Source organism: Onychomys torridus, chromosome 22 (assembly GCF_903995425.1).
Source record: "Onychomys torridus chromosome 22, mOncTor1.1, whole genome shotgun sequence".
Lineage (NCBI taxonomy): Eukaryota > Metazoa > Chordata > Mammalia > Rodentia > Cricetidae > Onychomys > Onychomys torridus.
In genome coordinates, this window is record NC_050464.1 from 34,890,292 (window position 1) to 34,917,380 (window position 27,089).

The window sequence follows — 27,089 nt, forward strand, 5'->3', positions numbered from 1 at the left end:
ATGTTGTTGGCAGAACCCTTGACCCTCTGTTTGAAGTTTCTAGAAAGTTCTTTCCCCCTCTCTCTTTTGAGGCTTGAGCATGGTGCTGAGCCTTAGGGTACCTGGAAGCTGTACAGAACAGCAATGTTGATCTCCACCAGCGCCTGGTCCTTCCACAGTGAGGACGTCTTCCTGGTGTCCAAGTCCATCTTCTTGGCTACTTCCTGGAAGGGTGAAGGAAACATAGACTCACAGGCTGGCTAACTCTGGATTTCAAAGACAGCTGTGTTGTGAGTGGTGGAGTTCTTTAATTATCAGTGAACCCATTTGTGGGCTGACTAACTGGCCCACAGGTTCCAAAGATTTGCTACTGACAATCCAGGTGGTAACCAAAGAGACATGGCTGGCCCTTTTGCTACCAAACTCATGTGCCAATCAATGGAGGAGACTGTGCTAATGCCTGACGCTTGAGACCTGGAGAGCCAGGAGCTAGCTGCTTTCTCAGCCAACAACACTCTAGCAAAATAACTTGAAAGAAATACGTCCCAGCATTAGTATTTGACATAACTGAATGAACAGCCCGGACGCAGAGGCCTGAGGCAGATTCCTTAATTAAAGTCATGCCTTTCCCTCTCTTTGTCAAGGCTAGTCGCTGGTGGGAGCCCAGGTCTCATTACTACGCTCAGATGCCACCATCCCTCAATCTGGGTAAATTGCTCCTCATCCCCGGCTGACATTGTATATCCAGCAGCTGGAATTGAAGGGCCGGGGTGGCAGAGCCTCTCATTTAAGTTATGAGGTGACTTGGAGAGCAGAGAGCAGACATTAATTCACTGTCCGAGGCGAAGGCTTTCGGTTTAGCTTGGATCCGAATCGGGGGATACCTCTGCAGAAAGTGAATGGCTCCTGCTTTATGTGGTATGCTCACCACCCTGGTAAATTTCTGAAATGGGGGAGGGTACACACAGCTGGAGCATTGGGCAGCATTACTTGGATTTAAAGAATAATAAAAATTTGTTAAAAAGTGCCCTTTCTGACTTGAAGAAAAGCCCAAAACCACTTCCAGATGTTGCTTAAACTAGGATGTGGACTAATGTGTTTTTTTTCTTCCTTTGGTGCCAGAGGTTTGCATATACTGGTGTTCAGCTAGTGGAATCTTCTAGGGAGCTGTAAAAATGCTGATCCCCAGGCCATACCCCAGACCAACGGTGTAAGAGTCCTATGGACTGAGGCCCCACCACCAAGAAACTACTTTCCATAGTGACACCAGTGAATATTGCTTTGTTTTTCATGTTTTTGAAACAGGGTCTCAGGTAGCCCAGGCTGGCCTGGAACTTGCCATGTAGCAGAGGATAGCCCTGAACTCCTGATCCTCTAGATTCTACCTCCCGAGTATGGGATTATAGGCGTGGGCTACCACACCTGGTGACACCAGTGGGTTTTAACATCATAAACCTAGCGCTTGGCTCTGAGTTCTAATCTCACCTCTTCAACTGATAGACTGTGTGATTCAAGCCCAGCCTTGACTTCTCTGTTTCTCTCTAACCGCTTTGGAAACAAGGTCATCAGTTTCAAATTGTTGTTAGGACATTTGTTGACAAACGAAATACAACAAAAAATACAAAGTCGGACTGGGGCTCTAGTTCAATGGTACAGAGATTGCTCAAGGACCTTGGTTCAATCCCCGGCATCATAGACGCAAACAGAAAACCCAAACTGAACAAACTTGATAAACCAAGATACCCAATCCTCCAGGAACATACACCCTGCATAGCTTCTTCACCAAGCACTCCTCAACTGCATGGTCAGACCATCCTGGACCAAAATATTAGAAAGAATTGCATCTGTACAAAGCATGTGAAGCCATTCCCCTTGTCACTGGTCCTTGGACTATAGAGGGACAGCCCTTTGTATAGTACCTACCCTGAGTCTAGAATCATATGCCAACTCCAGAAGGTTCAAATATACGGGGGGGGGGGGGGCTCAGTGTAAATACTGCAGCATTTTATGTATGGGACTTGAGCATCTGAGGTAGGAGTGTGTGTGTGTGTGTGTGTGTGTGTGTGTGTGTGCGCGCGCGCGCGCGCGCGCATGTGTGCATATGTTCATGTGGAGGTCAGAGAGAAGCCTCAGGCACCAGTGTTGTTCTTTGGGGGCCATCTATCTCATCTTCTGAGTCAGGCTCTCACAACTTACCAAGTCAGCTAGGCTGTCCATCCAAAGAGTCCCAGAGATCCATCTGTCTCCACTCCCCTGATCTTGGGGTTATATATACCCACTACCAATCCTGGATTTTAAAGTGTGAATTCTGAGGATTAAACTCAGGTTGGGTGGGAAGTCCTTCACCAACTGAACCATCTCTCGGCCCCTCCGCAGACAGTCATAGCTGGAAGGGCCCAGGGAATCCTCTGTGGATGTGTCAAGGGAGGACATCATGTGCAAGGTGCTTGCACAGTGTTTGCTGTGGAGGTGGCTGTGCTATTTGTTACCTCAACCACCATTAGGAGAGACATAGGCGCTTCTGGCATTTCTAGAAGATTCGCCAGGATTGCAATTCTGTCCCATCCCTGTCCAATCTCCTAGCCCCAAAGCTGCTGCTGAGCAGTGCCCACTGTTCCCGCACCCAGGGACCTCACCTCCAGGATGTTGTACCGGGAATTGTCACAGTAGTCACGGACGCCGATCTCTGTGCCCATGTACCAGCCGCTGAAGGGGCAGGCGCTGAACTCCAGGCCCCCGATCTCGAGCAGCATGTTGGACACAGCGGGGAGGCCATACCATTTGAGCCCCAGGTCTTTAAACCAGTCAAACCTGCAGAGAGCAAACGGCCCCCGTTCAGCATGGAACAGTGTCTCCCGAGCACATGGGTGCAGCGTCCTCAAGTTGGGGATGCTCCAGGCCCAGTACCCGCTGGGAGCATGCACAGAACCGGATTATTGACCTCTCCACCTCCCCACAATCTCCTCTTTCCTATGCCTTTACCTTTAAATCTATGCTTAATGTTTCTGACTCTGGGAAACCTCCCCAATGTCCAGCTGGGTCCAGGTGACCTCATATTTCTCCTCTGCTGTACTCTTGTGGAACTGAGTGTTTTAGGAGCTGTTTTTCTACAGTCTTCTCCTCTTTGACACAAACCACAGAGGCAGGGACACAGTGGGCCCCTAAGCTAGTGCCACGGCCGGATAGAGTAAGGACTATAAAGATGGTTGAACGGGCCTAGAAATGAATGGAAGCCAAGTGTGCCTCAGCATCTGGTTGTGTTCCAATGTCTCAGGAGCCCCAGGAGAGGTGTTCCCTGTCCAGGGAAGACTCAGGCAAGGCAGGTGGGGTACCAGTGCCAGGTTGTAACATTGCAGGTTCCCCCAGAGGCTTAGCCAACAAAGTCAGCACTGTTATTTGCGTATGGGATATTTTAAATGAAGCCACACTTAAAAAAAAATTGAAAAAAAAAAACCCCTCTTTAAATAGACACGCTCCCTCTTGTGTGACTCACCTATCATCACACCCTCATGGCAGGTATGAGCTGAATCCTGTTTTTATTTTCAAAGTTGAGATATAGTTCATCATAGATTAAAAATAATCAACTTGGTTTTTAAGGTCTGTTTTGCACATTCCTTAAGTTTCTTAGCAACTTCCCTTAGGTTAGGCTCCTGTCTAGCACCTCAGCGTGGCTTTCCTTCATTCATCTTATAATTACATTTATTTACTTGTGCGTGCTCTCGAGGACAGCTTAGAGGAGTCAGCTCTGTCCTCCCTGGTGTGGGCTCAAGGATCGAACTCAAGAAGTCAGGCTTGGCGGCAAGCTCCTTTACCAGCTGAGCCATCTCTCTAACCTAGCACGTCCTTTTACTCTTAAAGGACACATGCCACCTGCTTCTCTTACTTCAATCTCCTCGCTACTTCTGGGCTCTAGATTCTGTCTGAATTTGGTTCACCCAGCGTCAGCCACTGTATGCAGCTTTCTGTACAGAATGCCCATGTCCATAGTAAGACAGTAGGCGTGTCTACTCTCGTGACCCCAACAGCTGGGCAAAGGGCAGGTCATGGAGTTGCTTAGGAGTAGACGTGTCTGATGGCTCAGGCTGGTTCATCCCTTGTCTCCCAGCCTGATAACCAGGATGAGACCCAGGACCCTCTTGCTGTCTCTTGGGGTTGGGAGAACCTGGGGTGGGGGGGGGGGTGGGGTAGATGGACAGAGGAGGTTATTGGGGGACCTCACCCCCAGGGCAGTTCCTCTTACTTGGGGTGCCTGATGGGCACTTCCAGCACCAGCTCTGGGGGGATCTGGAAGAGCTCAGGGTCATTGCCATTGGCCTGGAGCAGGAGCGGCAGGACGTCGAAGCGGCCTCTTGGGGCTTTCCAGCCCTGCTGTATGCAGATCTACAAACAGAGTCCCCCTGTCACAGCTCCGCCCCTGCCCCTCCAAACACAGCAGGCACAGGGGGCTAGGGCAAGCAGAGGTCCTCACACTCTCTGGGGCCTCTCAGTCATGAAAGGAGCTTTTAAAAATATAAATAAATAAAAGCCTCCTTTACAAGCTCAGTCTGACCTCACCATAGAACCAGGGCAATTTCTCCAGGGGACACAGGTCAGCGCTCTCCAGAAAGGGTCTCCCGTGCCGGCTGGGCACACAGCAGGGATGAGGGCTGAGTCTGACTAACTGTGGCATCCCCCACGGGCTAGCTTTATGCGTGGTGTTAAGTGCTGCAAGATACAAAGGAGATCTCCAGTGCTGTGGCTCACTATAGAAGACTCTTGCATAGCTGTCCACAGACACAGTGAGACACGGGAGTCCAAGTGTTCTGGAGGCCTCATTAAAAAGAAAAAAACCCAAGAAATGAAGTTCATTTCATTAGCATACTCATGATAAACTGTGAATTTTAAATCCAACTATGTACCTCATATGAATAATAATTCATTAACAATGGATTAAGATTTTCATGAGACATTTGACACCAAAATTAAATAAAACATTTGTTCATTTACTGAATATATTAAAATCTATGTTTATAGAATATAATAAAGTGCATTAAATTTCAATATTAATTTCCTAATTGTACACATTTTTATTATCTGATTTTTATTTTAAGTGTTCTCTCTGTGGTGTATGCATATTATGGATGTGCTTATGTGTGTAGGCTCTCAACCTTATTTTATTAGAGAGGGCCTTTTTTTTTTAAAAAAAACAAACAAACCTGTATTATTTTTATTTTATGTGTGTGGGTGTTTTGCTTGGGTGTATGTCTACATACGAGGTGCATCCCTGGTGCCTGTGGAGGCTAGAAAAGGGTGTTAGATTTCCTTGAACCGGAGTTACAGACAGTTGTGAGTCACCATGTGGGTGCTGGGAATTGAACCAGGGTCCTATGGAAGAACCACTAATGCTGTTAACCATAGAGCCATCTCTCCAGCCTTGAGAGTCTCACTGTGTAGCCCTGACTATCCTGGAACTCACTAAGTAGAGCAGGCAGGTCTCTGGCTTCAGAGTGCTGGATCAAAGGTGTGTGCTGCCACGCTGGGCTCTACAGACTTTTTTGAGACATGCATGGCCTCTGGCTACACCTGGAGCTCACAGGTGTGGCTAGATCGGCAGCCGACAAGCAGGATCCTCCTGTGTGCAGCTCCTCTGTGCTGGTATTACAGGCATGTGTCTCTGTGTTGAGCTTTTTATGTGTTCTGGTGATCCATGTTCAGGCCTTCAAGCTCATGCAATAAACCCTCTGCTTACTGAGCCACCTCACCAGCTCTATCTTTTGTTTTGAGACACCATCTCACTATGTAGCTCAGGCTGGCCTCAAACTCACAACCCTTCCACCTCAGTCTCCAGAGTGCTGGAAGTACAGATGTACACCACCATGATGCACAAAGAAGTGAGTCGATTTAAATATGACATTTAGTAGTAAAATTAATCATATTTAAGCCAAGACGTTTCCTAATTTATCCATATGCTAATTTGCTCTACCCTAATACTATAATTTCAAACTATACTCAATAGAAGACTACTGATGAGCCCTTTCCCTGTTTGTTTGTGGTCATCTTGGAGATCTCTTGGTTGGGGCCAGCTGTGTAGCATGTCATATGCGTGCACAGGCCACCATCGGGGACATGAAGGGCTCCATATAACAACATGGCCAGGTTTGGGATGTTTCTGTGTGCGGTGTGAGTGGAAACAGAAGTCGTACATCTTGACTTCAGGAGGACACATCCTGGTCAGGGATGGTTCCGGACACAGATAAGGAAGAAGATTGGGGCGCATGGTCATGTTCAGCTAAGCAGGAGCCAAGGTCAGCCAAGTACACGCTTGGCAGTTAGCGCTCAGCCAAGTAGAACAGAGTCTGGGGAGTCTGGCCCAGGCTCTGAGTGCACAGGTGCGGCTCCTGGTTGCCCTGGTTACAGTCAGTTCTCAGGATGATCACATTTCAATGAGAAAAGCCTTATGCATATGAAGTCAGCACACAAGGGTGTGGGGGGGAAGCAGGATGTGTGTGGGTTGAGTAAAGGGGGACCTGGACATTGGCATCTGTTTGCTATGTGTCCAGTGGGCAGAGCCTATTTGATAGTCACTATGTCCACATGGAAGGGACCTTGGGAAGGGAGATGGGCAGTCTTGATTCTCTTGGTAGCTTTTGTCAACTTTGGTCCCCAGCATTGTGGAATACAGATGCCTGGGTGAGTCAAGCTCTCTCTAGGAAGGATTAACAACTCAAACTTTTTTTTTTTCCTTCAAGACAGGGTTTCTCTGTGTAGCCCTGGCTTGGCTGTCCCGGCACTCACTGTGTAGACCACACTGGCCTCCACCTCCCAGAGATCTGCCTGGCTCTGCCTCCTAAGTGCTGGGATTAAAGGCGTGGGTCACCACACTTGTCTCAAACGATTGATCAACACACGTCTGTCAGCTCAGGAAGGTGGCCAGGGATGTGGCTTCACTGGATAACATTTCTCCTGGTGGGAAGCTGGAAGACCTTCCCTAGGGTCCTAGACATTTCTTCCTTCATTTAATAGTTGGGGACAAGTTCCTTGGCATTGGCAAGACTCAGTCTATTCAACTCTGAAAGGGGGCAGAAGCTCCCATTGGGAGGGCTGTGTGGTGAGAATGAGGTGGTTATGTGTAAGAGCAGGTCCTGTGTTCCTTGCTGGCTGGCCCCTCTGGATAAAGCATTCAAGTGGAAAAGCATAGGGGAATCGAAAGCCCAACCAGGGATGGGCTTGGTGCCTCTCAGCTCACCTCTGTAAATTGCACATTGGCTGGGTCCCCCAAGGTAGAGCCATCTGGCTGCTTGTAGCCGGCGTAGCGGATGAGCTGCGAGTTCCACACTCGGAAGTCATGCTTACCGTCAGTCCTCTGAGGGAAGATAGTGATGGCCGACCTTGGGAGAGGGAAAAGGACATGAATTACCAGGGCAGGATTTGCCCTTTGGAGCTCACAGTGACAAAGTTTGGGGATCGGATGTTCGGGTCCCTAGCTGTGGGAAGGAGTTGAGTTACCAGCTCCTGCCACAAAACCCATAGTCTGTGCAAGGTGGAGGGTGGGAAACACACATCCTGGCCTTGAAGTTGTGACCGTCCTACCTCAGCCTCCTGAGGGCTGGCGTGAGAGGGATGTGCCACTACACACTGCAAGGCATATGCTCTCCTGTCTGAATGTCATGTTCCACCCTTTGTCTGAAATCCCTCTCTGCTGCCACAGGCTCACAGCCAAGGCTGCGCTAGGTTCTAGTTCCATAAACAGCATTTGAGATGGAGCTCCCTGGACCCTGTTTTTGAGCACGTTTTGTAAATCTAACTCTCTAGGCCAGGGGATGCAGCATTTGGTGCTGCAGGCCACGATGTCACTGACGCTAGAGGACGAGGACAGAGTCTGGGCTGAAGACAACGCATGGAGGCAAAAACTGAGGTTCCGACATCTCTTAGTGAAAAATCTCTGCACCACATGGGAGACAAGCAAGCCGCTTTCCTTCTGGCATGGAGACACATGGCTATGTCTGTGGGTGGCCACCAGCCAGAGCCTGTTTGTGTACACATATATTTAAGAAGCCTATTGACAAACAGCAGAGCCACACATAGCGAGTAGGGTGTGATACTCGCTCTCCACGTGGGAACTGAGATGGAGGGAGCCAGAAGTGTGGCCACGCCTCCTCGTCTGCTTTTCTGGAGCTACCTGAGGGCCGTTTCAAGGTCTGTGCTGTTGAGTCGCTCGCTCAGGCATAAACTATTTCGGCTCGCCGCATACATCCTCCTGTGTTTGTGGCATAGTTTTGAGACCCGAGGTTTACATCTTAAGAAAACAATCCTAAATGATTATTTTAATTAGCTCTCAATGAAGCTCCTCTACCCTAAGGTAGATCACTGAACACAGCAGAGGGGTGCTGCCGAGTGTGGGGTGACCCCCTCCTCTGGCCGGCTGGCTCACAGTGTCCCTTGAAAACCACCAGAAGAGCCCCTAAGCGACTCGTGGGCTTAGCCTTGGCAAGATATGCTGGAATGTTCTCTTTCTCTTTCTATGCGTATGCATGTGTGTGTGTGTGTGTGTGTGTGTGTGTGTGTGACGCATGTGTACATGCATGTACATGGAGGCCAGAGGCCCATCATGCTTTTTGAGACAAGGTCTCTCAGTCATTGTGTGCTAGGCTGGCTGGACAGCAGGCCTCAGGAACCCATCTCCACTTCCCCAGCCCTGGGATGGCAGGCATGTACCACTACATTTGGCTTTTTAAAACACGGGTTCTAGATTTGAACTCAGATCCCTGCACTTGTATCATGAGTACACCTCACCAACTGAGCATCTTCTCTACCCCATTCGCTGGAAAGTTCTCTGATGTTTTCTCAGGGTGATGTTACTTAGCAAAGAGTCCTAAACATGAATTCCTCACATACAAATTATTTCTGTCCCGACTGGTGGCTTTAGGCAGCGTGGAAATCCATGCTGGAGGCAGGCAAGCCCTCTCTGTTCGAGCTCAGGGCGGCCCAGGGTGGGGGTGGGGGTTGTGGGAATATCCCTGAAAAAGCCTTTGGTGTTTCTGAGGCAGGACTGGTTCTCAGCAGTGGGGGACAGAAGTCACCAGCAGGATTGACAAGTGCAGCCAGCTGTGGTTGGGGCCTCATCTGTGAGGGAGCAGCTGAGGCCAGTGTGGAAATCACAGACCAAGGTGCCGCCCTGCCTCAGCTGGCTCTTGTAGGCTATGTTCATTGTATTTCTCCAAGAGTCCAAGGTGGGGTCAGATGGGGCAGAACTGGGAGGCAGCCACAGACAGCAGGGTGGGATGCTGTGAGGACTGGTTCTACTTGGAAATGGGAGTTTGTTGTTATTATTATTTTTCTTTCTAGGAATCCTAACTAGTTCCCTGTCCTTTCTGTGGGTGGCAGGGAACTACAGTCCAGTGAGACTCAGTTTTCTGTTGTTCTTTCCAGAACAGGAGGAGCAGGGGAGAAGAATCTTCGTGGGTGGCAGGGAACTACAGTCCAGTGAGACTCAGTTTTCTGTTGTTCTTTCCAGAACAGGAGGAGCAGGGGAGAAGAATGCCAGGCTATTTCTGCCATCTGGGCTGCCTCCCCAGGAGGGGACAGCCTTCTCTCGTGGCAGCTGAGCCATATCCAGAATTAGGACTCCCATGCAGGGACAGCACCCACCCCGCCCCATCCAGCAGGACAACTCACCTGAGGTTCCCTTTGTTGGTGGCGTACTTCACGTGGTTGCAGATGTAGTTGAACATGCCGTGGGCTGTGGTGCAGTCTCTGGCATCAAACACCTGCAAAAAGTGCATGGTGGGATTGCTGGCTGCAAAAGTGCATGGTGGGATTGCTGGCTGCAAAAGTGCATGGTGGGATTGCTGGCTGCCTCCCATCTCCCTGGCAGCCCCAGGGTGGGCGTCCTTTCTAGGAGACCCTGAATTCACTATAGCTGCACCCCATCTTAGATATCCAGCCCCGCCATTCTTGAGGTCCAGGCTGTATAATTGTGTATTGCCTTTTGTTTTTTTCCTATGTGAATAACTGAGAAAATATCCCTAAAAGTATACATGGAAGGCAATAACTATGAGAGCGGGCTGGTGAAGAAAGGAGTGAGCTGTTGCGGGCTGGTTTATGTTTTCTGTGGGCTCACCAGGCATTTCAAAACAAGCAAAAAAAAAAAAAAAATCAAATAATCTAGAACAGAGGGTGGAGGTGGGGGCTCTTGAGACCCTACTCTGCCCTGAGGAGTGACTGGCAATTGATGGCTTCTTGCTTCCTTTGGTGGCGTCGCACTGGACAGCTGACCACGCCCCAGTGAATAACCCCAACCCCCAGTTCACGCCAGAAGCCCAAATCAAATCAGTAGGTCACAGAACATAACTATAAAATATAAGACATGGACGTAGAAGAGGACCAGCTGGGAATGTGAAGGCACCTAGAGAAGGTGGTGGGGAGTGAACATGATCAAAATATGTTATAGAAATGAAACGCTATAATGAAACCATCAGTATGCAGAATATATGCTAACACAGCCCATCGAACAGAAAGCCTTGATCCTACAAACAAATCTACTTATAACATTAAACTACTTTCTAGGACAGACTCATGCTAGGGACACAGAAGTGAACACCTTCAGGCAGGTGCAAGAAAAAGGGAGTGTTGGGGTCTTTGCAAACAGGACAGCCTGGATCCTACATGGAGGCGTGGTAGTGTCATTCACTGGAGAGCCCTGTTCTGCTAGACCTCCACCAGACTGGATCTCCTTTGAAGCTCCCTCTGCCCCCTCGGCTTGCTCCCTCCCAGAGGGTCTCCCAGGTGTCTGAGTGTCACCACCTACCTGCAGCTTGGACCACTGGATCCTGCCCACACATCGAGCAGCATTCCGCCAAGCATGCTTGGCGCCGTAGATGAGCTCGGTGTCTTTGAGCTGGTAGGTGCTAGTGCTTTCTATCTCCTTATTCACCTCCTCCAGCCTGTCCATGTGGGCCTTGGAGCCAAACCTAAAGGGAGCGGGGACAGAAAGGGGGCCGCAATGTGATGGTTTGGAAGTGTTCCGTGTTTGTGTGTGTGTGTGTGCACAAGTGTATGTATATGTGCATGTATGTGTCTGTGTTGTGTGCATGTGTGTATATGCGTTTCTGTGTGCACAAGTGTGTGTGTGCATGTATGTGTGTGTTGTGCATGTGTGTGTATATGCATGTCTATGTGCATGAGTGTGTGTGTGTGTGTGTGTGTGTGTGTGTGTGTGTGCGTGTTAAAGGCTCGAAGGCTACTAACAGGTGAAGGAGCCTTTATGAGGTGGGGAACAGTGGGTATCTTTCTCAATCTCTCTCCTTCTCACTTTTGGAGGCAGGGTCTCTCATTGAACCAGGAGCTCATCAGTTTTGCAAGGTTGGTGGTCCAGTGAGCTCCAGGGATCCACCTGTCTCTACTCCACCTGCAGTGGAGTCGCAGACACACACCAACATTCTCTGTTTTCACAAGAGAGCTGGGGATCTGAACTCAGGTCCTCACAATTAAACTGGTGAACATTTTCCCACTGGTCCAACTGCCCAGGCTCCTGTACTTGCCTTTTAATGGATGAGTAGTATTGGTCGAGAAATTCTTTGGCTAGTGGGAAGAGCTGGTCCTTGGTGTGGACATCTTCTGGCTTCCGAGTGTGCTGGGATGGCAGCATGATAGAGCCCATGCAGATGTGCTCTGTGCACCCCGTTTCCTGGGGGCCAAGAAGTAAGTGAGTGAGTGTCTGGCTTCTCGCCACCAAGGTTAGCAGGTGTCATGACTGAGGACCAGGCCTGGACTCACAGAAAGCTTGACTTGGCATTCCAAGGGATCCAAAGGGATCTCCCAAACAAGCTTCAGATCATTGCTGGACATGATTGGTTGAAGCCCTCGAGGAACTCCCCAAGGTGTTTGCACTAGTCAGTTAGGGAAGGGGCCCTGCCACTGGAACACATACAGCCACGGTGCAACAGCCTAGTGTCTGTCTGCTTCTGACATCTCTACCTGAATCCTCTATCCTCTGTCAATCATGTACCAATAGCCATCCCAGCATTGGCCTGGAAGTTCCAACCCCCATTGAGGCTTCGGTAATGCTCACGCCCACAAGGCAGGGCGGAGGAGGAAGCAGAAGACCAAGGATCGAGAGGAAGTCTCTCTCTTGGTTCCGGGACCCTGGACGCTGGAGGTAGACCGAGCAGAGTTCTCCAGAGAACACCGCTGGACTGTGCCATACCTTTGCCAGACCCTGCAACCTACCCCTTCATTTGTAAGTTACCCCACAAAATAAACCTCCCTTTTAACTACGTGGAGTGGCCTTAATAATTTCAACAATACCCATCTATCACCTATCTACCTATCATCTATATATTATCTATCTATCTATCTATCTATCCATCCATCCTCTATCTATCTGTCATCTATGTATTATCTATCATCTATATATTATCTATCTATGATCTATCATCTATATATCTATCTAGTCATCTATTATATATCTATTAGTCTATCATCTAGGTATCAATCATCTGCTTTTAATTTTCTGTCTAATCTATCATTTATTATATGTCAATCATCTATTATCTACCTATCACCTATCTATCATCTATTATCAACCTATCAAAAATCTATCAATCATCTATCTATATATCTGTCTACCTACCCTCTATCCATCCATCATTTATTAATTCTATTATGTATCTACTATCTATCTACTCATAATCAACCCATCCATTAGTTATTTACTCATGTATTTATCATTGAATATCTCTCTCACTATGATCTGTCTGTCTGTCTGTCTATCTATCTATCTATCTATCTATCTATTTATCTATCTTCTATTTTTTTATTTTGAGACAATGTCTCATATAGCCCAGGCTGGCCTTGAACTCACTATGTAACTGAGGTTGGCCTTAAGTTCTTGACTCTCTGCCTTCACCTCTCAAGTACTAAAAGTATAGGTATGTGCCGTTACACCCATTTCCAGAGAAACTTTTTTATTCTATGTTGATCAAAGAGAACTAATAATGATGTTGTCATCCTCATCCCATCATTTGTTGTCGTCGATATTATTATTATTATTATTATTATTTACTACTACTACTGCTACTACTACTACTACTACTACTACTACTACTACTACTACTACTACGACTACTGAGACAAGGTCTCATATAGCCCAGGCTAGCCTATATGGCCAGGGAGGTGTGAGCCCATGCCTGCTGACCCTCTGGCTGTCACAACGTGGGTGGGTATTCTGGCCTCTCATGGTGGGGAGCTTCAGGTAGTGTTGATCACGTTGCCATACACAGGACCCTCCCCACAGTTATCCCCCCCTCCTCTTGTGAGGTGGGTCAGTCCCAACACTCACCAATGTACTCTTGAGGTGCAGAGTGTCAGTGAGGACCACGTCTGTCTCCCAGTTCTTGACCTTGAGGAAGCGGGGGCACCTGGAAGGACTGCCATTCTTGGTAGGCGACTGTTTCCCCGAGGCAGGGGGCTGTAAATGAGAAAGGAGGTGACATATGAGACTTGCAGGCTTTGCTCTTTTTTCTTGGGGTCACCCACTACCTTCAAAGAGAGAAGGCCCCAACCTTCCCTGGGTGTCAGGTGTGAGGTTCCCAGGAACGAACAGCTCTGCCTATGCAAAAGACACACGCTAGCATGGAAAGATGTTATGGATTCAGTCCTGGGGTGGGAGGCAGACGGTCATAGGGGATCGCTTCAATGTCATTGCACAGAGTCAGGGATATCTAGAATAGACTAGACATTCTTGTTTGTTGTTTATTTGTTTGTTTTGACACAGGGTTTCTCTGTGTAGAACCTTTCGTAGAACTCACTCACCCAGGCTGGCCTCGAACTCACAGAGATCTACCTGCCTCTGCCTCCCGAGTGCTGGGATTAAAGGCGTGTGCCACCACCACCCGGCTCTAGACTATAATTCTAATATCTAGAATACCTCATAGAGACCCAGTGGACGCTTGTTGAATGAATAAATGACAGAGGAAACTAGCAGCGGTTGAGCAGTTGCAGCAGTCCTTAGAGTTGTAGAAATCGGGTCATGTGCTTGGTTGGGGACACCCCCAATGGGAGAGGCAACCGGGGAGGGAGTGAGTCTGAGCTGTGTGACTCACGCATAGGTAAGTTCTAGCTCCCAAGTTCTCACAGACACGTTTCATCTTAACTCATCAGAACTCATGGCCAGAGCAGACACTGGCCACCTACCTCAGCCTTCTGAAACAGGAGAGAGAGAGAATAAACAGATACAAAGATGATATGGTGGCAGGTGGGGGATGAGAACACAATGGAAGGGAGGGGATGGAGCCTGAGTGGAGGAGGGAGAGAGGTGAGTGTGACAGCCTGTGGTCAGGATGAGTTTGCTGAGTTTGACAGACAGGGGTGGGGGTGGTGGGGTGTGTGGTGTGTCTGGGGTGCTGGCTCAGTTGCTTCACCAAGCGCACGGACCTGAGCTTGATTCCTGGAATTCATGTGAAAAACTCAAGCATAGCCATGTAAGGGGGAGAATAGGGATGGGAAGGTTAAAGGTCAAGCCCACCGCTCACAAGCTTGGAGGGGTTGAGGCAGGAGGTCAGCTTTGAGTTGCACGATGGAGCTGGTAGCCTGAGTCTTTGAAGACCAGCACAAGCTTTCTTCCCTCAGTCCTGGGTGTCACTCTGGGCTGCTTACATTGGTGCCCTGGAGACTGAGTGATGACAGCAGGAATTCCAGGGGGAGCGGTGGACATGGTGTCCCCATAGGGTGGGAGGGCAGAGGTTCGGAGTGTGGCGGGGAATGAGGACAAGGTGTAGGGTATGGTTGGTCGAGGGGTGCCTCAGCCCTCCCCACCAGGCAGCAGAGAAACAAGACAACAGGCCAATGGGAGAGCCTGGGTAGCACACCAGACACCTTGCTGGGGCTGCTGTACTTGGCTTTGATGTTTTAATTAGCTACCAGTGACACTGGGTGACCCAGGAGGGGACAAATGAACAGACAGAGGCACATGTAGCAGACAGGGGCCCTGCATACAGGACACAAATGGCTCTTCTGAGTGGGAACCAAGTTCTCGGCTCAAAATGCAGATTAGCATGCTCAGGACAGTGAGGCTGGAGCGGGCACATGTGGACTGAGCTGGCGGCCACACTTGTCCTTTCCGGGCTTTGTGTCTGCTGTAGGATGACGGAAGCGTCTGTGTGTGTGTGTGTGTGTGTGTGTGTGTGTGTGTGTGTGTGTGTGGTGGGGGAACACCTGCTCTAGCTGGAGGCTTGCAGAAGTGTGAGAAGAGGCATTGTAATGGTTTTCTGAACTCACTCTGCCAAGGGGTTTGCTGAAGTCTGAGAGAAAGGCCTGGGCACTCAGGCTCCACAGAGGCTGAAGGCCCCCACACAGGTGACAATGCTCGACCTGTAACTGGGGAGCAGGTATGACTCACTGACTCTCCTGAGGCAGGGGTCTGGGCTCTGTAGCCCACGGGCCCAACCCCTGCATGCCTCTGTGTTTCTATCGAGCACATTTCCCCATTTTTCCACAGTTGGATACAAAAACCCAAACAAGAATGGTATTTTGTGTTTCATGGATATGACACAAAGCTCAAGTTTCAGTGATAAGTTTTCCGATGGTCATCCATCCTGTTGCCTGTTTCTTTTGTGAGGGACCAGGACTGAACCCAGGCCTTTATACACACTTGGGTGAGTGTTCCCCACTGAGCTACATCCCCAGCCTTTGACACAACTCTGTTATGTTTTCCAGACAGGCTTTGCACTCACTGTGTAGCCCAGGTTGACCTTGACCTTGTCATCCTTCTGCCTTAGCCTTCTGAGTAGTTGGAGTCTTGCACCTTCGCTATCAGACCTGGCCTGGTTATGGTTTCTTGTACACTGTAGTATCATTGTGTTGTAATTATGACAGAAACCAAGACTGGAGAGTCCCCAAAGCCAAGGATGTCTCCAATTTTGCCACTGGCCTATTTTGCTCAAATGCCACTGGATTGGAGATCTTTCCAGAATATCTAGGAAATAGCCCTGTGTGCCCTGCTCTCCAGCAACTCTTACCACATGCTAGACATCTTCACAGCACTCAGCACAGCCTGCAGGTGGGCTTTTGTGCCTGTGTGTGCCTGTGTGTGCCTGTGTGTGTGTGTGTGTGTGTGTGTGTGTGTGTGTGTGTGTGTGTGTGTAGAGGTCAGAGGACAACCTTGGGTATTATCTCAGGCACTATCCACCTTATTTTAAGACAGGATCTTCTTTTGGCCAGAAACCCCACAAGTAGCATGGGCTAGCCAGCCAGTGAGCCCCAGGGGTCCACTCCTTTCCATTTCTCCAAGTTACAAGTCTAAGTTAAAAGCACTATGTCTGACTTTCTCCTTTGATCTTAGCATGCTCAACACCGTGGAGTGGTCTAAATGCACAGCCAAGTACTCTGGTAAGGTCTTAATTTAGGGAGGATAGAGAAACAAGAAGCTGCTTGGCTGTAGTGAGTGAGGGAAGCCAGGGGCTAGTAACAGAGGTGCCTAGGCTCTTTATGGGGTCACAACCTGACAGACCCATCATAAAGAGACAATATCATAAGAAGAAAATTCGTTATGACACCTAACCCATGGACCATCCCGGCTCAGTAGCAAAGCTCACTGTAGAGTGACGGCTGTTTCTCCTTGTGATTTCTCACCGGTAGGGAGCTGCAGTGATTGGGCTGCATATTCTAGCAAAACATGAAGTACTATTTCTACGGAATAAATATTGCTTTCTCACCATCGCGAAACTGAAATGCTAAGGATCTCAAGGATTGTGGGAGGGAGTGGGGGAGGGCTGAGAGTCTTGAAGATGCTTTCTCAACACTGTGGTTGGGGGAGGGTGGAGCAGCTGGAAGGTGGATCTTCTGGAAGTGGGGCTGCAAGAGGGGAGCTGGGCTGAGCCTGGTGTACAGGAACAGCAGCCAGAGGAGAGTCTGGGGTGTGAGAAAGGCCAAGTCAGCTTGGTGGTTTCCTGTCTGGGTCCTAGATGTTCTGAAAATTTGATGAGACATTATCAGACTCTGAGAAGCGTGGGGGAGAATGTGGGAGCTGGAGAGAGGAAATGTTTAAGGTAGGAAGCAAGAACCTCAATATTACAGGAAGGTGTCAGAGCAGGGGCCAAGGACCTGTGTGTTCCCAATAGTTGTGTCCCCTCAAATCTTCACATGGATGCCCCAAAGCCCCGTACCTCTGAATGTGACTGTGGTGGTCACTTGAGAGGGTCTAGAATCACCATTGGAGACAGGCTCCTGGGCACGCCAGCAGGAGAGTTTCCAGATTAAGTTCATTGAGGTGAGCAGACCGACCTCTGACTGTGAGTCTCACGGTCCTATGGGCTGGGGTCTTGGAACTGAATACAGAGGAGAACGTGAGCTGAGCTCCAGCGTTCACCTCTCTGCTTCCTGACTAGGGATACAATGTAACCAGCTGCCTCACACTCCTGTCGCCATGCTGACGCCTCCACCCTCTGACTGTGAACCAGAATCAACCTTCCTTCCATGGGCTGCTTTGGTTGAGTATTTTGTCAAGGTAATAAGGAAAGGAATTGATACAGTACCCCAACTGAAGACAGGGTCTCTATGAAGGTAACAAGTTAGAATTCAGTCACTATGTAGTCTCTCTCTCAACATGGCTGACATCACGTAGAAAAAGGGAATTCAGGGACAGAGGCTCCCTCACCCAAAGAGAAAGCCTTATGATCGTGAAACTGACTATTACCCACCACAGAGAGAGGAGCCATTCTGCTCACACCTTGATTTTTGGGTTCTCTCTGTCATAACCATGACACAAAGCACCAGGTTGTCAGGACTGGGTTATGCAGCCTGGGTGGGTGAGCCCTGGAGCTGAGCCCAAGCTTCTGCGGAGTCAGCCAGGATCTCCGTTCTTCCTTGTTGGCACCAGCCATGGCTGCTCTGTGACAGCCCTGCGTCAACCTGCCTCCTCTGGACTTGTCCTGAAATGAGGACAGCTATCCAGGGCCAAGCTGGGCAGCAGGCCATCACACCCCAGGGGCTAGACGCCGCCTACTGTGATCTTCCTGCAACCCTGGGCAACGCCTGCTCCAACCTGTGGGGACGACTTCTTCAGGAGAGCCAGCCTAACCCAGTTATGGTGATGTAGCATCCATGCCATGAGCAAATAGTTGCTTGGAGCACAGAAACAACTGTGCTTAGGACCTGAGAATGGTTTCTGTGGGGTATGCACAAAGCATTGTGTCCAAAGTGATCTGGTCCCTGCAGTGACCCTTTGGATGCCAGCAACCACTCACTCTGTTTCCTTTCCCCATCCTACCATGTTTAGTTCATGTTGCTGGGGAGGAGGAGTACCCAGGAAATAGACCTGTCTAGGAGAGGCAGCTCAGATCCCTGAGATGAAGAGACCTTTGAACTAGAACGTGAGCCAGGGAGGGATGATCCAGTTTCTGAAAAGCTGGCTGTGCAAGCCTGAGGACCTGAGTTCAGATCCCCAGCACCCATGGAAAAAGCCAGCGGTCACAATTTGTGCTTGGAACCCCAGCACTGGGACAGAGGACAGGTGGATCCATGGTGCACTCTGGCCAGTTGGTCCAGTCAAAATGGGTTCAGTAAGAGACCCCGGCTCAGAAAAATCAAATGGAATCACCCACTGGGGCATGAACAACTTACTATAGGCAACACTAACTGGGTTATAACAAAAATAAAAACCACAAAAGGACATGAAGTTGGGAGAGGGTATGTTAGGGTAGGGACAGTGAGGAGGGCTGGAAGGAGGGGATGCAGGATGGATATGACCAAACTGTATTGTATACATGCAAGGAATTTTTGAAAATAAAAAATAGAGAACGTTGAAGGTAACACCTGGCATTGACCTCTGACCAACACATCCACACAAATACATGTGCATATGCATCCACACATGTGCACCTGCACATGCACACCCCCCAACAAAGCTAGAAAACTCACATTGACCCCCATCCTGGAGAGACTGCTGGATAGTTGCATGTTCCAAGACAACCCTAAACTAGGCCCTGTGACCACACCACACTAGAACAGCTATATGCTCAAGAACGGAAATTAATTTTAATAATGAATCCTGTCAATACCTGTGGTTTGTTTCCACCAGGTCTTGTCCTGCATGTGAGCTTGCTAAACACACGTGTATTCAGCCTTTCAAATATCTTGGGAGCATGAGGAAGTAAAGGAATGAAGGGAGGGGTCTCTGGAACTGTCAGGAGGTCAAGGGGCCTCAGCTATCAGTTGGGAAAAGGGGTGGGCAGCTCAGCCTGGACTAGGGTTACGGAAAAAGGATTTTGATAGAGTGCCACACAGTGACTCAGTATTGAGAGAATTCTCCCTGGCTCCCCATCAAATGCCATGGTCTCGCTAGGTGGGACAGCCTGCACCGAGTACACTGGCTATGGAAACAAACCGTTATCAGAATATGTGGAAGTTCCCACAGGGCTGAACCCAAACACTGGTCTAAGGGCATTCAAACCCCATTTCCTGGCTCCACATTGGCTCTGACCCCCAGACAGCAGGACTTGGTGTCTTTGTGTGCACGCAGGGTATGTGTATGTGTATGTGTATGTGCATGCATGCGTGTGCACATGAGCGTCTATATGTGTGCTTGTGTGTACATACATGTGGCATATCTCTACCTGTTTGTACATGTGTATGTGGGGGGCCAAAGGTCCCTCTTGGGGTATCTTCCCCAGTAGCTCTCCGCCTCACATTTTGAGGCAGGGTTTCTCACTGAACATGGAGCTTGCCAGTCAGTTAGACTGGCTGGCCAGTGAGCTCTAGGAATTCTCCTGTCTCTGCCTCCCCAGGACTGGGTTATAGGTATATACTCTGTTGCCTGGCATTTTACTTGGGAGCTGGGGATTTGAACTCAGCTTTTCATGCTTGTGCAGTGAGCATTTTACTGATGGAGCCATCTCCCCAGAGCTGGTGATTGCCTTTCCATTAAGGGACCTATAAAGACCAGGGATCACCAAACAGATTGCTTAGGTAGAGGGGTGGGAGGCATCGACAGAGACTATATTCTGACACCCAGTGCAGTGGACAGAAGGCCCTGTTTAGGAGAAGTTTCTGGAAAGCATGGTTTTGAAGGGTCTGCTTCTTAGGGGCAGTGGGACTCAGCATGGGTGAGCTGAGCCAAGCAAGGTGGCGTATGGGAGTCAAGTGTACTGTGTGTGTGTGTGTGGTGTGTGTGTGTGTGTGTGTGTGTGTGTGTGTGTGTGTGTGTGTTGCATACACTTGAGTGTACAGGTCCCATGTTTGTGCCTGCAGAGGCCAGAGCAGGAGGAAGGACATCAGGTGTCTTCCTCCGTCACTTTATGCCTATGCCCTTGAAGCAGGGTCTCTCCCAGAGCCTGAAGTTCATCACATAGCCTAGGCTGGCTGGCCAGCAACCTCTTGAGACCTTCCTGTCTCCAGCCACAAATGCTGGGGTTATAGGCATATACAGCCCTGCCTAGCTTTTTATGTAGGTGCTGGATTTGAACTCAGATCCTCATACTTGCTCAGCAAGTGCTCCTACCCACTGAGCCTCTTGCCAGCCCAGACTCCTGTGTACTAGAAGTTGTTGCTAGAAACATTACCCAAGTAGCTACACTGTTGCATTCGGTAGGGGTAATAAAAACAATAGTCATACAGTATAGATGCAATTTTGTGAGTATTTTTGGTCTGCACCCTAGTGAATCTATGGGTGGAGAGAGAGAGTCAAGACATGCTTGATGCCGACTGTACTATCCTGGGTGGGGCTGGGGATGAAAAGAGATGGCAATCCTGAAGTACTCAGTACAGCACTGGCAATGCTCAGTAAGTACCAGGCATGGCTGCTGTGGTTACTGCCATTATTCCATAGACAACCCACTTCATCCTTCCAGGAGATGATGAGCCCTTGTGGTGAGGGGGAGGCTCAACTCCATGCTAACTAGTCATCTGATGGAGATCACCAGTGAGGACCAGGCCATCCTGGCCCCATCTACAGCACTGGTGGCTACCATGCTGTGGCCAGGAAACCCTGGGCTCTAATAGCTGCCCATCTATCTCCATGGCGGTGGTGTTCACTGCCACGGCTGATATTTTTATTTCGACATCACTAATAAGCCTGGGTCAGGGCTGACTAAGGGTCCCTGCTGTTACGATGGGTTGGAAGCTGTGAGGCAGAGAGTCTGCTCGATCCCTCTGCTACCCAGGCCCATAGGGCAGCTGTCCTTCTGCCATTCAGCAGAGCAGGCTCTCAGAGACTCCCCTGCAGACTAGGGAGCATGGGTTCACGAGCCTGGCCCCTCCTGCCTTGTAATTTGGAGCTCCCCAGAGGCCAACATGCTGGTACTTGCTTGGAAATACAGAGAAGCTCCACAATGGAGTCTGACATTTTGAAAGCAGCCAGGAAGCCCTGGGTCCCCAGGGAGAGGAAATGCCAGGTCCTGGTGAGGTGAGGGGTGGGGAGGGAGTCACAAGAAAGGCCACTGGAGTGACTACCTAATCTCTTCAACCAGCAGGAGGCTGGAGACAGGATGGGGTGCTGGGAGAGAGGGGCGGACCCCAGGGGAGAAGCCACTTTAGTCTGGAGCCTTCCCTACCTGTGCACTGTGGGTTGGATGAGTGAGTGATTAGACTCTGAAGGTGGACATCTGCCTCCAGACAATGGAAAGTTACTTTTCCGTTAGGAAAGCCACTGGGGCACATGAGAGACACAGATAATCCATGAGAGGGCGTGTTAAGAAGGACTGGGTTCCACTCCTAAGGTTCTATAGAGCATTTTGGCTTAATGGGATGTGGCTCCCACAAGCTCATGCTTTGAACAGCTGGACCCCAGCGGGGGGGTGATGTTGAGAGGCCTGGAGCCTGGCTAGAGGAAGTGAGTCACTAGGTGATTGGCTCTGAGGTCATAGCTACGCCCCCACTTTCTGTTCTAGCTCCACTTCCTGATCTGCCAAGATATGAGCAAGCAGCCTCACCCTCCTAACACTGCGGCAGCCAAGATGGCTTCCCTCTATGCCTGTCCTGTCATAATACAACCCCTGAACTGGGTAAAGAAAATAACCTCTCCTAAAGCTGCCCCGGTCAGACACTGTCATGCTACAGAGAAAAGAACAGAGGGAGAAGGGACCAGCAGGTCTCATGTTATTTATCTGTTGTAACATTTTACATATGATGATTATCACAGAAGGGCCTTAGCATGGTGCCTCAGGTGGGGTGAGCCTGAAAGCTAATAGCAGAGATCCAGTAGAGAGCCTCAGAAACTCAAACCCACAGCTTGTCAGCCATCATTGTTTGTTTTTACCAGAAAACTTTTTTTCTCTACTTTATGCTAGGCAAACTCCTACTTGATCTTCAAAGCTCAGGTCCAGTGGTACCTCTTGGGGCAAACCTCCCATGCTGTCTGATGAGTCACATAAGTTCCCACAGCACCCTGTCTAGCACTAAGCACACAGTAGATGTGCACTTGGCCACAAGGCTCTTGGGGACAGGGAAGGTGGAGTTTGCTTTTCTCTGTTTCTACCACAGGCCTATGCACATGGGTTTTGAGGGAGTACAGGAAGAAGCACATTCCACCTTCCATCTTGGGCCAGATGCAATTTGTGCTGCAGATGTGCAATACGAGGTCCACAGAAGTGTCACCAAAGACTAGAAATTACAGGATCTCTGGTCCTTCTAATAGCTAACTAAGACTCCCAGCGAGAGAAATCACCCCTATATAAAAACAAACAGCTCAGCTTTCCCAGACTGGTTCAAGGGTGGGTGGCGGCACCCGTGTGCCAGGCTCTCCAAATTTAAACTAACACGAACCCCCAAGGATGGTGGCACTCCTTTGGGCAAAGAGTGCAACTTCATTACTTCTTAAAAATAAATAGTGTTGCAAGTTAGGAAGTTCTTTCTCATGTCTAGCCTGTATCCTCCTTGTTTCCTTCATACCCTGTGCCCCTTTGCCCAGTTCTGGGAGGGAGAATACAGACAGCTTCTCCCCCTCCATGGTCACCAGCCTCTTCCTGACTTGGGAAGCAGACAGAGAGGTCCCTCTTTGCAGAGTGAACAGCGCTGTCTGTCTGAGGATGCTCACCAAAGTAGCCCATGAAAGTAGCATTGCAGAAAGCCACTGCTGGCCGAAATGCAGAGAAGGCCTGACTGTGGGATGCTCCATCCCAATCGACACATCTGGAACACATCCCTCCACCTAAGGCTTGGGGAACACCATCAAAGAGGAGCGGAAAGATTCGAAGAGCTGGAGGACCGGGGCACCTGCATCTTCTCATGACATGGAGGCTGCTCCCACGACACCTCAACTGTATGGCTCCCTAAACAAGACCTGCACAGTGACAACACATGCCCATGTGGATGGGGGAATCTCACAAGGCCCTGCCCCTATGTGAGGAGCCACTCACCATTCACAGCTGCCGAGAGAGAGAGAGAAAGACTCAGTCTTCTCTAGGGACTATCCCCGATAGGTGATCTATTCGGCCCTAAACTCGTGTACATACAGCAACAATGAATGGACTCATTGTTCACACACACACACACACACACACACACACACACACACACACTGACTAAAGAAGAAATCATGAGGTTGAGTAAGAGAGGAGGAGTGGGGGAAGGGGAGGGCAGGAAATGATATAAACACAGCCCTCCCGTTTGAAAGTCTCCAAAAATAAAAAAATAAAAATAAAATTGTTGGTGAAAGTATGAAAGTGAAAAGCAGACTGCTTTGGGAAAGGAGGAGGCGGGCTTTAGCAATCAGGTGAGATGGCTTTGAGCAGCCTCTGGGAAGGTGGGTGTAAGAGACAGTCCACATCATACAGGACCAGTTCTTTATTGAGTTGCTCCACATGAAGGCCTTGGGGGCAGGGATGAGATGCCGATGGGCCACAGGGCTGCCTCCATACCTCTGGAGCTGGCAAAATGTACCCTAAACTTGGGTCTCTAGGCATGCCCTTGCTCACTCTCTGTCTTGGGGATTGAACACAGGACCAAGGGAATGCCGGGAAAAACGTACTTTTACATCAGTTATATCCACGGTGCTTGTTTTTCTTTTTCTGGGAAAGGGTCCCACTATGTAGCCCAGGCTACCCTTGAACTCGCAACCCACTACCTCAGCCTCTTGAGTGCTGAGGTGACAGGCTGCCACTAGCATGGCTCCTTTCAGCTCTGTTCCTGAAGGCCATGTGGAACCTGGCTTTACAGTTGGTGGGTCTGGGAAGATCGTGTGGACCAATGGTTTGGACTTTTCAGGAATGGATTGTGTTGAGTGAGGTTCTGATGTGAGGGGTAGAGTGGACCCAGCCCCCTCACTGCTTGTCTCTCTGAGTCAGTTTTTCAGATAAAGTCAGTTGATCATCTTCTGGGTCCGCCCCTCTCATGCCCTCTCATGCCATGCTGGCTGAGAAGCCCATCGCCAAATCACTCCTGCTGTGTTCTCTGCACTGAGCTCCACCCCTCTAACTAGAAGATCAAGGTGATTTTTTTTTTTTCAAATTGCCACTTTAAACAAGGTGAACACCATGAAAGGAAGTGGCCACAGTCCTGCTCTTGCTCAGACTTTGCCAGGGACTTCCAGTTATTTCTAGAAAAGTCAAGAGTGCTTCTACTTCTTCCCCAGACTTCCCCTTCAGCCAAACTCCAAGGCTACCACCAACAGGGGATTACAAACTCCAATGGCAAACCAGCAAAGCAGGCTGGCAATGTCAAAACACTGCATTTGGGTATACATTAAGCACATGAGAATATTCCTCATTTCTTATCTTTCTTGACACATAGGAACTTCTTAGTCAATTTCTACCCTCCCATGTTGGGAAGCTCTTCACTGCCTGTAGTTCCAGTTTTAGGGGATGCGAATATCTGGCCTCTGCCTCCCAACTGCAGAGATTACAGGTGTGCACCACTACACTGGTTTATAGTTCCTTTCTTTATTAAAAATGAAGCTATGTGAACTGATAACCTTCCCAAGGCAAAGATGGACAGGAAGTGGCGCCTCTAGCCAGATCCTGGCTCGGCCACAGTTGGTCAGGTGTACAGTCTGTTGTCCTAAGAGATGAGTCTGATTTTTAATTTATTGTCATGGTTTCAGAGTTTTGCACAAAAATAGTGATGTTTCTTCTTTAAAAACATACACTATCTAACCATATGTGAACCTGTCTTATTAGGGAGTGTCTTAGTCACTCTGTTGCTGTGAAGAGACACCATGACCAAGGCAACTCTTATGAAAGAAAGGATTGAACTGGGGGCTTGCTTACCCTTTCAGAGGTTTAGTTCATTTTCATCATGGCAGGGAGTATGCAGCCAGTGTGGTATGAGAGGGGATGAGAGGGGTACTGAGTACTGAGGACCCAGTAAGATGACCAAATGGCTTTGAAAGACTGACCTAGAGACCAGCAGTGAGGGGTTGGGTCCACTTTACCCCTCCACATCAGAACTTCAGCACAATCCATGACTGAAAACTCCAAACCATTGGTCTACATGATCTTCTGACACATAGACCTTCCTTCAGACACTTTCTTCTGAACACTGTAGATACCTGTGCTCATGTGCACAACGCCCACACACATATTTACATAACTAAGATAATAACAATGAATCTTAGAAAATCACCAAAGAATGAGGAGATAGCTCCATGGTAGAGCACCTGCCTAGCATGCATAAGGCTGTGGGTCATCCTAGAACCCCCAAAATAAAACTAAACAACAGTAACAACAAAAGGATACAAAAAGATTTATCCCCTATCCTAAATGTAAAAATAAAGATAGCAGCATTGGTGTGCTAATAAATGATAATGGGTCTTGCTATTGATGGTGGTAGTCATGGGTGGTAGGGATTGTTGCAAAGTCTCTGTAAGGAGGTTGGCTTACGGAGACTGCTGTTACCCTGTGGTGGTTTGAAAAAGAATGGCCTCCATAGGTTCATTTATTTGAGTACACAGTTGCCAGGGAGTGGACCTTTTTAAAAAATTAGGAGGATTTGGGGGTGTGGCATTGTTGGAGGAAGTATGTCACTGGAGGCGGGCTTTGGGGTTTCAAAGTCCATGCCAAGCCCAGAGTCTCCCTCTCTTCCTATGGATCAGGATGTAGCTCTCAGCTACTGTTCCAGTGCCTACCTTCATGATGCATACTCCCTGCCATTATGAAAATGAACTAAACCTCTGAAAGGGTAAGCAAGCCCCCAGTTCAATCCTTTCTTTCATAAGAGTTGCCTTGGTCATGGTGTCTCTTCATAGGAACAGAACAGTGACTAAGACACTCCCTAATAAGACAGGTTCACATATGGTTAGATAGTGTATGTTTTTAAAGAAGAAACATCACTATTTTTGTGCAAAACTCTGAAACCATGACAATAAATTAAAAATCAGACTCATCTCTTAGGACAACAGACTGTACACCTGACCAACTGTGGCCGAGCCAGGATCTGGCTAGAGGTGCCACTTCCTGTCCATCTTTGCCTTGGGGAGATTATCAGTTCACATAGCTTCATTTTTAATAAAGAAAGGAACTATAAACCAGTGTAGTGGTGCACACCTGTAATCTCTGCAGTTGGGAGGCAGAGGCCAGGGATTCGCAAGTTCAGCCTGGGTTATGCTTTAAAAAAGCCAAGGGCTGGTGATATAGCTCAGTGTACAGTGCTTTGTGCTTGTATAGCCCCAGATTCCATTCTCAGGACTTCCCTCTCCTACAACAAAAAGAAATTATGAAGGAGTTTTTAAAGACCACAGTAGTTTGTTTTCTTGTCCATGAACAGGAGTCCTCAGTGTTCCATAAGGCCTTGGTTTGTTTGTTTTGCTAGGGTGGACCCAGGGCCTCCTGCTTGTTAAGCACATGCTCAGCCACTGAGCCCATCCCAGCTCCAATGTGGCCCTGATTTTTGAGAACAGTTTAATGCTGTTCATCTACAGATATTCCTGGGTGTCACTGGCTACAGGAGGGTCAGCCAGTGGGATCGTGGAATTCCCCACACCCCTTCTTCCTCCTTAGTCAACAGCAGCCACTTCTGCGGTGGCTCTGGCTTGGCTCATCCGCCTCTGATGCCCTGCAGAAAGGCTTGGCATTCTGGCTCAGAGGGACTGAAAGGCTTCATTTGTATGTAGGTGCCGAGAAAAGGGGGTACCACCCTCTCTTTCAGACCTCCCATGAGTCACCCCACTCTTGCTGCTGTGGGGTAAGGATGATTGGTAGGAGACA

The 27,089-nt window shown here is 49.0% G+C and overlaps 1 protein-coding gene across 1 annotated transcript in view; it reads right to left on the minus strand.

Annotated features, from left to right (window-relative positions):
- Nos1 (nitric oxide synthase 1) overlaps positions 1–27,089 on the minus strand; it is a 110,191-nt gene that overhangs the window by 46,299 nt on the left and 36,803 nt on the right. Inside the window, 8 exon segments of the mRNA XM_036172049.1 lie at positions 102–203; positions 2,616–2,790; positions 4,220–4,359; positions 7,205–7,346; positions 9,634–9,725; positions 10,766–10,928; positions 11,499–11,644; positions 13,298–13,426. Coding sequence (XP_036027942.1) covers positions 102–203; positions 2,616–2,790; positions 4,220–4,359; positions 7,205–7,346; positions 9,634–9,725; positions 10,766–10,928; positions 11,499–11,644; positions 13,298–13,426 — 1,089 coding nt within the window.